General features: G+C 55.4%; 1 protein-coding gene across 3 annotated transcripts in view; it reads right to left on the reverse strand.

The window, feature by feature from the left end:
• The window catches only part of CRMP1 (collapsin response mediator protein 1), a 71,729-nt gene extending 58,064 nt beyond the window's left edge, over positions 1 to 13,665 (reverse strand). The window contains exon 1 of one of the 3 annotated variants that reach the window (XM_070613287.1): positions 13,162 to 13,665. In XM_070613287.1, the coding sequence (XP_070469388.1) occupies positions 13,162 to 13,542 (381 nt within the window). In that variant the 5' untranslated portion in view covers positions 13,543 to 13,665. Of the gene's footprint in view, positions 1 to 8,944; positions 9,556 to 10,500; positions 10,654 to 13,161 lie in introns of those variants that run through there. The other 2 variants (XM_070613288.1, XM_070613289.1) reach the window with 2 other exon arrangements.
• Between the last annotated feature and the right edge of the window lie 1,103 nt (positions 13,666 to 14,768).

Below are 14,768 nucleotides of genomic sequence, written 5' to 3' on the forward strand. Positions count from 1 at the left end.
TCCTCTGCAAAATGGGGAGAAGCAAGAATAGACCGTATATATCCATTCAGCCATTTATCAGGCACCTTCCCAATGCCATCACCTCACCCGCCCTCCTGCTAGGACTCTTGTGACTGTGCTCAAAAGGGAGGAGGAAATGTTAATGGGCTCTGAAATTTGCAAAGGTTCTCCCGTGGTAAGATATTAAATACAGAGACCTATTCACCTAATGAACGTTGGCAACGACCCCTGCAGGCCAGGTGTTTTCACAGTGACTTGACAGTGTGACCTGCTGGTTAAGGACATGGGTGCAGAGGCAGACGGCCTGAGTTCTAACCTGGCCTCAGGCTCACTAACCGGGTGCCTCAGGCAAGTTCCGCTCTCTGTGCTTCAGTTTCCCATCTGTAATGCGGCGGGCTGCCGTGAAAGTTAAATGAATTAAACACGTGGACAGCATCACGACAGTGCCTGATTTTGGAAAGTCCTTGCAACCTGGAGAGCTAGATATCATTCAGCTCCACCTTCAGCTTCCCTCTAACCTCTCACACCGGACACCCAACTCTTCCCTAGATCCTGCAGCGTCTGCTCCAGAAACGTTCGCCTACCCTGCTCACTTCCACCTCCCACTGCACCTGCCCTAGCCTCTCCTTAAAACCCGTCACCAGCTTGTCCTCATGCGTAGGACAAAGTATGCCCTCTAGGCTCTTCCAGGCCTGACCCCTCCCCTCTCCCAGACTTGTGCCACCATATTTGTCTACTCACACCACGCTCTGGCTCCCTAAACTGCATTGCACACTCCTGCGCCTTCCTGCTGCCTGGATTTCCTGCCACACCTGCTCTGCCCACTGATTTCCAAGGCACCCCGTCAGGCACAGTGTCCTGGCTCCAGAAACATGCGGTCACCCCTGTACCCACAGCATGAGGCTCGCACCTCTGATTAGCATTGTCTCACGACTTCATGACGCTTCATCTCCCACCTCATTTTAGTATATCTATTTCTCCCAGGTGACTATTAGATCTTCACACCAGAAACCACAGCTTATTCCCACACAGTGTCTTGGCTGGGTGACCTGTGGCAAGATACTTAACCTCTGTGTGCCTCAGTTTCCTCATCTGTCAGTGGAACTAATCGAAGTACCTACTTCACAGGATTACTTAGGATAACACGTAAAAGCACTCCATACACTGAACACTGGCCTACAAATTCCAATGTTTGATGCCAAATGTTCAGTGTTCATGCATTTGAAGAAGCAGGAAAAAGTGCCCGTTGCTTTTATCAGCTTCTCAAAGGAGGCTAGGACCCCAGAAAGTTTTTAAACCAGTTTAAAAGATGCCCAATAACTAAAGTTTTATTTTGGATCCATTTTGCTCTGAACATCCAGAAATAAAGCATACCAAAAAAGAAAAAAGAAGGAAAGGAAAGGAAAGAAAAATCCAAACATTGTACCTGGAAATTGTGCTAGATGAGGAATAAAGAACTGGGGCTGTTTGGAAAAATGAATGTTAGGCAACTGAGAACTACCTTCCAGAGCCTCTGGGACTATCCACGTGGAAGAAGAAAGAACCTGTGAAAGTTCTGAGTGCAAAAGTAGAGCAAGAGGCAGAATCTGACCCACAGACAGAAGGGCTTTCCAACAACAGAGCTGTCCGAGAGTAAAGCAGGCTGCTGTGTAAAGTGGTGATCTCTCTGTCACTGGAGGTATCCAAGGAGAGGGTTTGGAATTCTTACACTAGAGGGGAGATGGGGGGGTGGGGAAGAAGCAATGGACACTATTTCCCGCCTCCATGTGGAAAATTGTACATAACTTAAAAGGTTCCTTTTGACTTTGAGGTTGTATAAATCAAATATTTGCTGAGACTTTATCAGGGCTCAAGCCCTCAGGGTCTCTGAATAGGGTGGATATAAAGTACCTGGCAGTATCTCTGGGGATGGGTTCAAAATCTCAACCAGACACCTGTTTGCTCAATGCAAATCTGCGTCAAATCCATGAGTCTTCCTGTGGAATTGACCCCAAGTCATTAGTCAGTCAAGGCCTTGGGGAGATGTGTACTTTTATGATCTGATGTATATATGGAAGATTCCTCTTGTAACACCTTGCTTTTCACTGTGAAATGCAGTGGCCCACTAATAAACCAGATCTGCCCTCTCCCCACTGCCGAAGTACCATTTTGGAGGTCCTTTTTTTTTTAGCTCCAAAAACCCTTCATGCCACCCTCACCTTCTAGATGGTAACTACCTATATGCTAAATCCATGGATAGGACATTTGCTAAGGAACGTCAAGCGTAGGAGTGGCCAAACCCTCACTCAACAGTGAAGCACAGTCTGCAATCTGGGCTTCCTTCATCCACTCCTACAGCATGGAGTCCCCACTATGAGTCATCAGTGCACAAGAGTGCTCCTGAGGAGATGCCAAGGAGAATAAAACATGGCCCCAGTGCTCCAAGGGTTCACAGTCAAGTGGACAAACAATGTTACCGAGGCAGCAGTGCTCACAATTCCCAGCCGCAGGGGAGGGATTCTCCATGAGGAGTGGGCATAGCTTACACAAGTGCAAAGGGCCAGAGAGGGTGAGCCTGGTCAGGGAGAATGTCCCAGGTGCCTGGGGCAGAGGCCCAAGGAAGGAGGGGGGAGCTGCAACCTCATATGTCCACAGCCTCACTTCCCCCCTTTTACCTGCTTGCTCTTGTTTTCTAGACCAGCCTCTCTATGAAGCGTCCTAGATCCCACTCCATTTCACAAACCACCAACACCAATTCAGAGCTGTCTTTTCTTACTCAAAGTTATGATTTGGTCTGTGCATCTCTAAGACAATAAATCTCAACCTTTCTGTGTTCAGAACATGCTGGCAAATAGTATAAAAATTTGCAGCATTCTTGAAGGGATTAAAAAACCTAAAACAACACAAAATAAGTCAGCAATCATGACCGTGCCATCCCTACTAGAGTGTGACTATGTCTGTATCACTGGGCCTTTAACCGGCTCCTTAATTGCACTTGCTTAGTTTTCAGCACCATGGCGCTGTCCACTGCCCTGACTTGTTCTCTTATATGCTCAAGAGGCAAAGGCTTTTGATGTTACTTTCCATGGCAGGAGCTTCCTTTTACTCACAAAAAATGAGATTCTATTTAACACTGCTCTGTTGGTGAGTGCTCAGAGCTCCACCTGAGAGATGTTATTAGAACAGTTTGTAGATTTGGTTGTAGCAACCATAAACGTTAAATGCCAATCAAAATTTAGCAGCACACCTGCACAGGATTTTTTTCAGTACACCACTGTGCTCACAGCACATGGGCTGAGAACCACTGGGTGCTGGAACATCTTGCATTTTCTATCTTCTACCAGTGCCTCTTGTACATGGGTTCCTAATCTTTATTTCTGGCCCTTGCCTCTCATCCTCATTCCAATCTGTGCTTCTAATTGCTCAGTGAGACACTCCAACTTGGTGCTCATTCCCAACTCCAATTCAACCTAAGAACCAATGCAGGCATTTTCTTTCAAACTCACCCCCTATACTTCCTGACCACCTCATTATCAGCTCCAACAGGTGTTTCTTAGTATTTCTCATGTGCCAGAACTTGCACATTTAATCCTCCTCTCCCAGGAAGACTAACATTTGGCTTCTGCCCACTGATTTAGGCCTTGATCACGTGACTTGCCTTGGCCAATGGACTATGAGCAGACATGAAATGTGCCATAGCTAAGCAGAAGTTCTTAAAGGCATCTCAGTTGCTACCAGTCCCTTGTGCTTCCATCCTCTGCTCCTCCAGCCTGGGTGTCAAGGTGAGGAGATAAAAGGAGCAGAACCACTGTTCACCAGCAGCCAGGAGCAAAGCTACAGCCAATCCAAGGCCCTCATGTAGCATAAGCAAGAACGAAATGTATGTCATTGACAACTATTAAGACTTTGGGATTGTTTGTTTGCTATGGAACAAAGCTGACCAACACGCCATCCCACAGGAAGGATAATAACAGCTAACCCATGGAGCATATACTATGTGCAGGCACTATTCTAAGCATATTACACATATTAAGTAAGTCACTTAATTCTTGGTAAAAAACCTTATAGAGTATTATTATTGTCACACCATTTTACAAATGACAAAACTGCTACATAGAAAGAATAAGTGACTTGCCCAAATTACACAGCTAGTAAGTGGAACAGCTAGGATTCAAACCCAGAGTCTGGCTTCAGGATCCACATTCTTACACGCTGCCTTTATCATCCCATCCTCCCAGCTCAAGAACTTCCAATGAGTTCCTACTATGCACAGAATAAAGTCAGAATGTCCAATAACTTGGTTCTGAATTACCTCATCCAACTCTGTAAAGAAAAGGAAACTGAGGCCCAGGGAGAGGAACTGACTTGCCCAAGATCAAATATCCCATTTGCATTTGAGTCAGGCTTAGAGCCCATGTGTTATTTCCATCACCTTGGATGCACTCTGCCCGACTTCCAAAGCCTGGTAGAATGCCCCCTACCATGCCCCACCCCACCCCCTCCAATTTATTTCAAGTTCCTCACCCTCTGATTTTAAACTCCTCACTCTCTTCTGACCATATTCATGCCCAGTCCAGGTCCTGTCCATGCTATTCCACTTGCCTTGCATGCTCTTCCCTTGTCCCCACCTATCAAATCCTTCATGATCTAGTTCGTGCCATCCCCCAAGCCCCAAGAGGCCACCCCCTATTGCTTCTGCCAACGCTGAGTCCTCCCTTCTCTGAACTCCTCCAACACCTGTGCCCTATCCCACATTTCACCCTTTCATCACTTTTAAGTTGCTCCATGTGTGTGCACTTTGCCACTTAGATGGTAAGCCTGTTAAGGTCAGGATCATGAAATATGTATTTTTAACTGCCCATCACACCTTGCACAGTTCAAGGAACGGAACAGATATGCGATTAACACTCACTGATTACCTGCCATTCTGAATTTTCATCTCCTCAGAGAGCCTGAACCGTGGAGATGGGAACCATCGTCTGTTAGCCACTCCCTATGTGCCAGGCACGTTCACCTATGTCACATCACATGTTTCCATGTGTGCAGTCTTGGCCAAGGTCATTACAAGAAACAGCCATTCAGGGCTAAGCTGGCAGAGTTATGTTATGGAAGATGTCACAAGCAAGTATCACTTTTATCCCCTCTTAAACACTTTGTAGGAATTTAGTTTAACCAAAATAATTTTCCCCCTAAGAATATGCTCCACTTCTCCCTCTCTGATCATGAACTAGACCTAACTGAGGGTGTCTGCTTCTTCGCCCTGGATGACAGGAGCTCCGGATCAGCATCAGAGGTCCAGTCACCTGCCTCCAGGGGTCCGGATCCTGCAGGTTTGTTCCCTGCTCTTCCCGGGTCCTCAGTCCTGTACTCTCCGCCCATCTGATTTCACTATGTGCCTGACAAATCACTGTAGGCATCTCAAATCCTTTGTGTAAAAAGGCAGGGAAGTAAACTGAATGTCTATAGATGGGCAAATGTCCCCCTCGGGATGAAGCTTACCAGGCCTCACACGCTTTTTGCATATTCGTACCTTAGAGAAACTAATTCAGTCTGATGTGATTTTTTATTTAACGACCTCTTTCTTCCCTGCTCACCTTTACTGTTTGATCTAATACAGACACTCTTGTGTCCCCCACAATTGAATAGGAGCCCCCTTCGGTGGTTCTGCTGGGAGCCAAGAGCTTCCCAGGGCCATGAAGCCACATGCCTTGGTTTGCTCAGAGCCACCCCCGGGATGTTCAACTCAACCGCATAGCCCGCACCATAACAGCTTTGGCTAAGTTAATCCCCAGCTGTGCCATTAAGTTTTTAAAAAGCCACGCATGAAAGACAGCTTTATAAATATTTTAAACAATCCTTAGGGCTGAAGCCAAGTGTTTCTCCTTTTTCCCTCTTCTCTACCAGGCTACTCTATTATTTCAGAAGAAGGGTGAGGTGGAGAAAAGAGGAAAAGACACAGGTTCATCATCAACCTGAGTAGAATGTTCTCAGAATTCAGCTGTCCCCTGTCTTTGTCCACACTGCGCCTGCCTGGAACACCCTTTCTCCTCTGCTGGGGTAGTACTCTCTCACACTCTGATCTCTGAATTCACTGGCGAAGCTGGGACCCTATCCTCACCATTCAGATGAGGAAGCCGAGGCTCACAGGGGCACAGAGTGACCCAACATCAAGCAGGTGGGGCCCCGGGGATGCAGCTGAGAGCTGTATTTTGGTCCTTTGTCAAGCCCCCAGTTCCCTCCAGAGGCCACACACACCGTGGCCGCCAAAAACGTCCTAACCGTCTTCAGCATTTGCTCTAACTGCAGGGAGAAACCGCCCTTGGAAGCAGAGGTTGGGTTCCCACAATGCTTCCTTCCGTTTCTCCAGCACGGCATACTCCGTTGCGTCTGGAGCCCCCTCCCTCCCCTCCCAGGACAAGGTGGGTGTCCCTGCTCTGCTCTCCTCTAGCCTTCTGTGCTTCCTCTTATCACACCCCCCAGGCTTCGTTGCAATTTCAGGCCAAAATGTCAGTCCTTGCTAAACTCTGGGAGGGCGAGGGTCAGCCCATCTCCTTCCCACTTTCCCTAGCACCCAGCGCCTGCCCGGCACAGACCAGGTGCTTATTATTATTACTAACTTACCAGATGAGTGCTATGGAACAGTTAAGGGTGCAGCGTTTGGAAAGCCACAATGCCCTCCCATTCATGTAAAGGCATTCTGCTTCCCGTCACAACATCTACGTGATCAGCAAGAGACCCTCAGGAAGCTGAGGGTCCTACAAGGAGCTCCATCCAAGTCCGTCCTCTCTGGTCCGTTGTTTCTCCTCTAAACCACAAATCTTGCTGGCCAGCGTGGGCTACGTGGACCAAATGAAACACAAGTGCTTCATCCAGGGCCTCTTTCCCAGGAGCTAAGCATGATTGTCGGTGTCCCTCCCGCCCCCCCCTCCCCCCATGCAGTTGATGCTGTTGGAACCACTCCATCTGATTCTCTTTTACACACGGATTGACTTGGTGCTTCGCACAAAGGACTAAAGCAGCAGGATCAGATAGCAGTTCTGAAGCCCTCACTAGGCACCTAACACACAGTGAGTGCTTTACCAGGGTCCTCTTGGACGCTCGAGGGTCCTCTGAAGCAGCCAATGTTAGGCCCACATTGCATATCAGCACGGAGGCTCAGAGAAGAGGCAGAGCAGAGACGTACACCCAGATCTGTCTGGTGCAAAAGCCTGGGCAGTGCATCCCCACTCCAGAGGGCCACAGCCAGGGGGCAGGGCGTCTGCTGCGGCTGTGCAGACGAGAACCGTACAACTCGGGGGGCACCATTCCCACAGACCTGCCTCAAAGACCATCTTGCTAAACCTCCTTTTGGAAACTAGAGTTCTGAGAGGGGCACAGACCTGCCGGGCGCCACAGTCACAAAGGGCCCAAGGCTCCCGAATCATCAGTCACTGCATCACCCCACCCCCATCACCTGCCTCAGTTCCCCTGGGGAGCAGGGTTAGAGTCCCAGTGCAGGGACCTGCTCATACAAATATCCTGGTACTTTCCTCCCACACTGCCTAACTTGGGACAACCACATTCCTTCCATTGATTCCTAGCCAACTGCAGACTGGCCACTTACCCCTGCAGCTCAGAGGGCAGGGATTAGAGATGGGTAGAGGGTGGGCCCCACCTTTGGGAGTCACTCCTCTGGATGGCAACTCAGCCAAGGTCTGTGCGCAAGACCTCAAGCTGGGCCCAGGAGGGGTTTTCTAGGGAAGGGAAGACTCAGCCCAGAGTTGGGCAGGATGCAGGGCTGTTCTGGGGAGGCAGGGGGCCCCGTTCCCTCCCAATCTTCCTCTCACCTGCACCCCCAGCCAGTGCTCCAGCCTCTGGGAGCTTTATGTGGACACTGCCTCCCTCAAAGGATTTATTGAGCAGATTCAATAAAACACCGTGTGCATTACCTGGGCAGGTGAGAGGGAAGTGTTGGCTCCCTCTGCCTACCCAAGGCTACCCTCCTGCAGGTGCCCTGAGGCGGTCCCTGAGCCTGGATTCTGGGTAAATGAGGATGCTGGGTCTCCTGTCCTCAGACCTCAGGCAACACCCTGGAGGATTCCATCAAGTCCAGAATCTCGCCCCCTAGCACCTGGCTGCTCCATCGCCATCTTCCACCACCCAAGAACCAAGGGCTTCCCGAGCACCTGTGGTCCACATCCCTCAAGAATGATTTGGGTGCACTCTGGCGCCAGGCAAGGAATGAGGTGGAGGCCAGGTCTCCGAAAGGATGGACCCCCAGCTCCCACCGCAAGACAAAGCGTAAAGACCTGGGATCCTTTGTTTCCGGCCACACCCAGGGACACAGCGGAATGCTCAGCCCCCACTACCGTCCCCACCCCCCGGTGTTAACCCTTCCCGGGCCACAGCCGCCAGCGCTGCCCCATCAGGTTATTTTTAGCTGCGGTGAGGAATGGGAGGGGCGCCTCCATCATGGCGCTGTCTCTAGGTCCAGACTTCCACCCCATCAGTACGGGCGGGGAGTTGGGGCAGTGGTCGATCTTTCTCCTTCCTCTGGCCAGGAAGGAACTCGACCGCGAGGTGCAAGAGCTGGACAGTGCGGAGGCCGCGCGCGGGAGGCTCCGCTCCAGGGCCGGAGGGAGGGGGTTCGGACCCCGCGCCCCTCCCTCTTTTGTTCAGCTCCGCATCCTGCCTGTCCACGCCATCCTCTGGCACATCCCGCGGCGGGGAGGGGGCTGCAAGCCCGAGGGGAGAGGGACCCGAGGCTCCAGCCCCGCCCAGCCGAGCGGGGCTCTCCCTCCCCCTCCGCATTGTCCCCAGAGGCTGGGGGGAGGGGGCTGCAAAGCCGAGACCGGCCCCGCCCCACCCGCCGCGACGCAGGAAGCCTCGGGGGACGCCCCTGCCGTCCCCCCCACGGATCCCGACCCTGGTGGCGACTCCCCTCCGCCCCCTCCGCAAAGAGCAGAGGGGCTGGGGCCCGGCCTACCGTGATGTGCGGAATGCTTTTCTTGCCCTGGTAGGACATGGCCCCTCTGGCGCCCTCCGCCCGGCCGGTGGACCTGTGGGGCTGTCTTTCGCTCTGTCCGGCGCTCGCTCGGTCCCGCTCTCCGCGGGCGCGGCGACAAAGGCCCGGGAGGGTGAAGAGAGGGACGGAGGCTCGGCGCCCGCGCTGCCCACACGCTCGCTGCCCCGGCTGTTCGGCCCGCCCGCCGCCGCCGCTCCGGCTGCCAGCACCGCCCGGCTCGGAGGAGGGCGGGAGGAGGAGGGAGAGGCGAGGGCGGGAGGAGGGGGCTGCAGACAGACAGCTCCTCCCGGCGGCGCGGAGCAGAGCCGGATTCGCCCCTCTCGGCTCGAACCAGGAAGCGCTTCCCTTCCGATCCCCCCACTCCGCCCCCCGCCCCCCCAGCCGCCCAGCCCCGCCGACCCCCGCCCTGCGCACACGCCCTCAGCTGGGCCCCGGCCTCGCTCTCGCGCTTGGGAGGGGCTGGTCCTCAGGGTTCTTTTAGAAGCCAGAGACGGTGTTCGGATGCGCAGGCAGAGCCCGCGGGCAGCGCCACAGGTGTGCGGCCCCGCGTCTGCGGGCCTCCCCCAACATCTGCCTGGGGAGGGGGGGTGTGGGCCGGGTGCCGGGGATCCGCCCAAGCTGCTGAGTGTTCAAGGCCCTCCAAGATCAGGCTCAGCGATCGCCCCCCTCCGGCCTCTCGTTCCACAGCCTCCGTTTGTCCATCTGCCGCGCCATTTCCTGAATAGACCAACCCCCGTTCCATCTCCAGCTCCAAGCTTTTATTCAAGCTATACCCTCTCCCTGAATATCCTACCCTAGACAAAAGTTTACCCGTTCTCCCAGGCTCATCTCCAATGGGTTCTCGATAAAGCCTTTCCCTGCCACCCTCCCCACCTCCATCATTCAGCCAGCCTCCCTGAGGGCTCAGCAGGACCTTCCCTGCCAGGCCGAGCAGCTGCAGTAGGGCCTGGAGAGGCAAAGCCCTAATGAATGGCTGCCCGGCTCTACCCCCTGAGCAGCTCTCTCATCACACAGCGGTCTAGCATTGGGCCACCAGGTCACCAGAGTCTTGCCTAACAGACAGTGATTGCTTGGAGGGTCAGACCATTGGCACCAAGGTTGCCGTAGCCCCCGGGACAGAGGGGGACTGGAGGACAGGAGGAGGAATAGGACATCCTGACTCCCAGTGGAGAGCGCACACCAGCCCCGGCACCCATGACCCAGATGTTGCCCTGTGGAGAAGAGGGCAGCAGGCCAGGACACAGCCTTTTTTCCTCATGATAGGAGAGGAAAGAGGGAAGAGGGAGAAGGGGGGGGGAGCCCCAGCAAGCCCCCACGACACTGGACAGGTGCCCCAAATCTCCAGGCAGAATAAGATGCCAACCTTTCCTGCCCCTCACTTTCTGCCTGCAAAATCCAAACCCACAGCCTCTGTAAAAAGACCTATTTTTTTTACTTTCAAGATGCCCCCCCGGGGGAGGGTATGCTAGGTGTGGTAAAGCCCTCCCATCATGCAGGTTGGGGCCTGAAGCCCTTACCTCCACCTCCACCTGGAGCCAGTCCCCCAGTCCAGGACAGGAGACCAGAGATGCCTGAGCCTTAAAATGTAAGCGAAGTTGTAGGTCCACAAAGAAGCAGCTTAGTATTCCAGGAACACTAGACCATAATCTTCCCATTTTACAAGTGGGAAATTGAGGCTTACAGAGGGAAACCATATCCAGGTGCAAAGCATATTAGCTGCAGCAGGGCACTATCTGGAAGCCAGGTTCCTACAGCCTTGTCTAGAGCTCATTCCCCTACACTCATTCGGCCTCGGCTCTGAGCGGGGGTCCTAAATCTTTGTTGATGACTGGAAATTGCTGGTGGGGACACTCTCCTCCCCATGACTCCTACATTTCCTTCCTCAGCGTTGTTAAATCGTATGTTCTACGCACCAGGGCGTCCCCAGGGCTCAGTCTGGACAGGGAAGCTCCCGGACTGGGGACAAGACCACGTGCTACCGGGGGAGGGGCACCAGTCCGCACTGGCCAAACAGACCGCTGCTCCCAAGCAGACCTCCCGGGTACAAAGCGCCGCAGTCGCTCAGCCCTGGGCCGCGGCAAATGCTGCGCCTGCGCCGCAGAAACCCCTCCTCCCTCCCCAGGAAAGAGCTTTATGGGCGGGGGAAGGGCCCCGGCCCCGGCTGCAGAGCGCAGCAGCAGCGAGGCCCGCCCCAGAACTCGAGCCCCGTGGCCGCTCGGTCTGCAGACACTAAAACGCTTCCCACCCCCCCCCCCCCAAGGGAGACCGCGAGCCCTTCGGGGCGCCGAAGCGCCGCCTTTTGTCCAGTCCCCGAGAAGCGATGGAGAAAGAGGCGAGAGGGCCAGAGGGGGAGAAGAAGGAGGGGTGGGCGAGGTGAGGCGACTAGCATCCCCAGTGCCAAGGCGCGGCTGCGGAGCAGGCCCAGGCAGAGCCCGGGACTAACACTGGCGATGGTGACATTGACCGCAGCGCCACTGGGGACACGCTTCCAGACAGCTCCCGGCCTTGCACAAAGCGCTTTCGCCTCCCTGCTACTCCAGCACGCCTTGAGGGAGGCTGGGAGAAGAATGCCCACCATTTCACAGATGGAGAAGCTGAGGCTCAAGAGGGCCAAGTGCCTTGGCTGAAAACCAGGGTTCCCCGCTACTGGCCCCGGCTTTTCTGTCCGCAGCCCTGAAGTCTCCCGCTCGGGCTCGGAAGCCTGGATCCCAAGAGAGGTCGGCCATCAGGGAAGGAGGTGGGCAGAGGGAGACAAGGAAGGGGTAGGAAAAGGAGACGGGACGCTCTCGGTATCTCCTTCTCCCCCGCCCCCACCGCACACACCCTCCTCGCGGGGCGCCAGATTCAGGACCATGGAGAGTTCCCGAGTTATGGGGAGAGAAAGCCTCTGGCGAGGGGATGGGGACAGGAAGAGACCCACTGCTGCGTTAGCAGCCACAGGCCGACCCAGCCCCCACTCCTCCAGGAAGCCCTTTTGGGTCTCTGTCGGGATCAAGCTCTGCCTCCTCGCGGCTCACTTTATGCGTCTCATATCACTTAAGGGGAAAAGGATTAATAAAAATGATGATAATAAAACTCAACAACGAACATTTATTGAATGCTCACTACCTACCGGCATGAACGGATTTAATTCTCACAAGGAATCGGTCGCCCACTTTGGCCCGGGGTGGGGACACGGGGTGCTGAGCCGGGATCCCAGTGCCTACCGGGGATCTGGGACCGCAGCAGCGCTCAGACACCAAGGTCTGGGCTAAGCAGACAGCCAGCAGGCCCTAGGGGGATCCCGCTTCTGTTTTCCAGGCACCTGGCCCTGACCCACCCACACATTCCAAAGCTGTGCCTTCTATCCATCCGTCTTCCCCCACTGCCTTGGTGACTTCCAGTTCAAGGGAGAAGAGCCGTAGGGCCCAAGGCCTGTCGTTCCCTCTCCCTGATGCTCCCCGACTTTTAGGGGGAAAAAAATCTCCAAGTCTTGGAAGCTGGAGACCCTGGTTCAAATCCCCACTCTACCTCCAACTTGCTCTGTGAAGTGAGCACGCTGGCGTCGTGCCGTGGACTCAGGAGCGTCCCCCAAAGAGGTCGGTGGTGGGGGGAGCGGTTTCCTGTTCTAACTGCCCAAGGATCTAAATAAATCTTCAACCAAATCCTTCCCCGGAAAGCATAGAGGGAGCACTCAGGGAAAGCTCCTCTCAGCTCTAAGCTGTGTGACCACAGGCGTTTCACTGAACCTCTCCAAGCTCCCGGTACACAGTGGGTGCTCTATAATTGCTAATTCGTGAGTGAATAGATGAATGGACGAATGCAGAATGGAGCTCCCCTCCTTTTCATAAAGCAGAGAATGGGGATCCCTGGATTCAATTCACCCCAGAGATCCCTTCACGTTTTAAGGGGCCATGTGGCGGCTTTAGCCAACTTACTTCCCTTCTCAGAACCTCGCTTCCCTTACTGCAGAAAAGCAGCGAGGACCCATAGGAGTCTCAAAGACTATGCTGGCCGACCCTGACCGAGTCGCACAACCTCTCCGAACCTCTTGTATGATGGGATGGGGGAGGGGCCTTTCGTAGCTCTCGCAAGTCTGGTGGCAGCGGCCTCAGCACTCAGGCCAGGATACTGCCCTCGGGCTGCCCCATGCCCAGCGGCCCCGAGTGCCCCGCCCCCCGTCCGGTCCGCGCGCGTACCTGGCCATTGTCCCGGCCGAGTGGCAGGTCGCGGGGCGCGGGGCAGCGGATGCGCAGTGCGGGCGGCCGCTCATCGCGCTCCCCTGGAGAGCTGACGGCGGAGCCCGAGGGCTCGCTCACGTCGCTGGCGGTGTCCTCGCTGCCGCCGGGCCCCGGCAGGCCGACCGCGTCGAGCCGGCCAGCACTGCGCGGCGTGCGCGCCGAGCCGCGGCGGCCCACGCTGTACGCGTCGAAGTCGATGGTCTTGTTCTCGTAGGCGCCCTCCACCGCGGCGAACATGCCGCCGTACTTCTGGCGCGGGGTCTGCGCCGCGCTGCCCGGCCGCGCCAGGTACACGGGCAGGTCGTCCTCCGTGTTCCACGCGCGCCGCCGGTCCGCCATCCCGGTCCAAGGCCGGCCGCCCGCACGCGCTCCCGCCCGCCCGTGGCCCTAGCCACCGCCGTGCGCCGCGCTCCGCGCTCGGTGCGGGCCCGCGGCGGCCCAGGCGCGACTGCGGCCCGGGGAGGGGCGGGGCGGGGCGCGAGGCGGGGCCGGGGCGGGCCGGGGCGGGGCCTCCGGGCGGCCGTCGGCCGAGCGCAGCGGCCAGCTACAAAGGACCGGGAGGCGGGGACCTCCGCGGGGGCGGGGAGGGACGATGACGTGTCGGAGCCGCAGCGCCGAGGGCGGGCAGCTGAACCGCAGTGCCCTCGCCGCACCCCCGCTCCCCGCCCCCAGGCCCAGCGCAGGGCGCGAGGAGAGGAGGGGTGGGAGCCTCGTGCATGCACACACATGCTCACACACACACGCTCCAGAGGCACACACAGGTTGGTATTAGCACACCAGACAATTACGCCGTACAAACACGTGAGAGACGCACAAACATGCTGGCACACACACGAGAGTCGATTACACACACGCTTCCGAGACACACAGGCTCATTTATGCATACCATAGATAATTTTGCGCACACACACACTTCTCGTACATACTATAAATCAACTACACACACATACACCAGAAATTCTCGTAGTCACTCAACACCGCGCGTACACAGCATCACGCCGAGATTAACTGCGCAAGCGGAGAGACACTCGTACATTGGACGCAGCTTTCATTCACTCCACGCTATTACATCGGGTGCCCGCTGGTGCCCAGCACGTCGTCGGGGCTGGGGACAGCGCCGTGAACAAAATGAAGCAAGTCCTGCCCTCGGGGCGCCGACATTCTGGGAAGGGAGGAGACAAACCGCATAATGTACCAGGCAGTGCTAAGCGCCAGGAAGAACATACAGCGCGGCAAGAGGGACACGCTGGGACCACGTTCACGCGGACAGACATGCACGCGAATCAGTGACTCACACAAGTACAGGATGCTCATTCCTGCGACACCCACGCAACAAAGAGATTTTCACACGCTCAAACCAAGGGCGAACTCACGAGGCGACTCCACACAGGTGCGCTCATAAACCCCGACAGGACGCCCACACGAGAATTCACACTAGACGCACGGGAAGTCGGAGGCTTAAATAGAAAACCTCCAGAGTAAGACACACAAAGAGACAGGTCAGCACACACACACACATGCACACACGCTCCTGTCAGTAACCCAAAGAGACAAACGTTCCCCAT

The sequence above is a fragment of the Equus przewalskii genome, chromosome 3, assembly GCF_037783145.1.
Source record: "Equus przewalskii isolate Varuska chromosome 3, EquPr2, whole genome shotgun sequence".
NCBI lineage: Eukaryota > Metazoa > Chordata > Mammalia > Perissodactyla > Equidae > Equus > Equus przewalskii.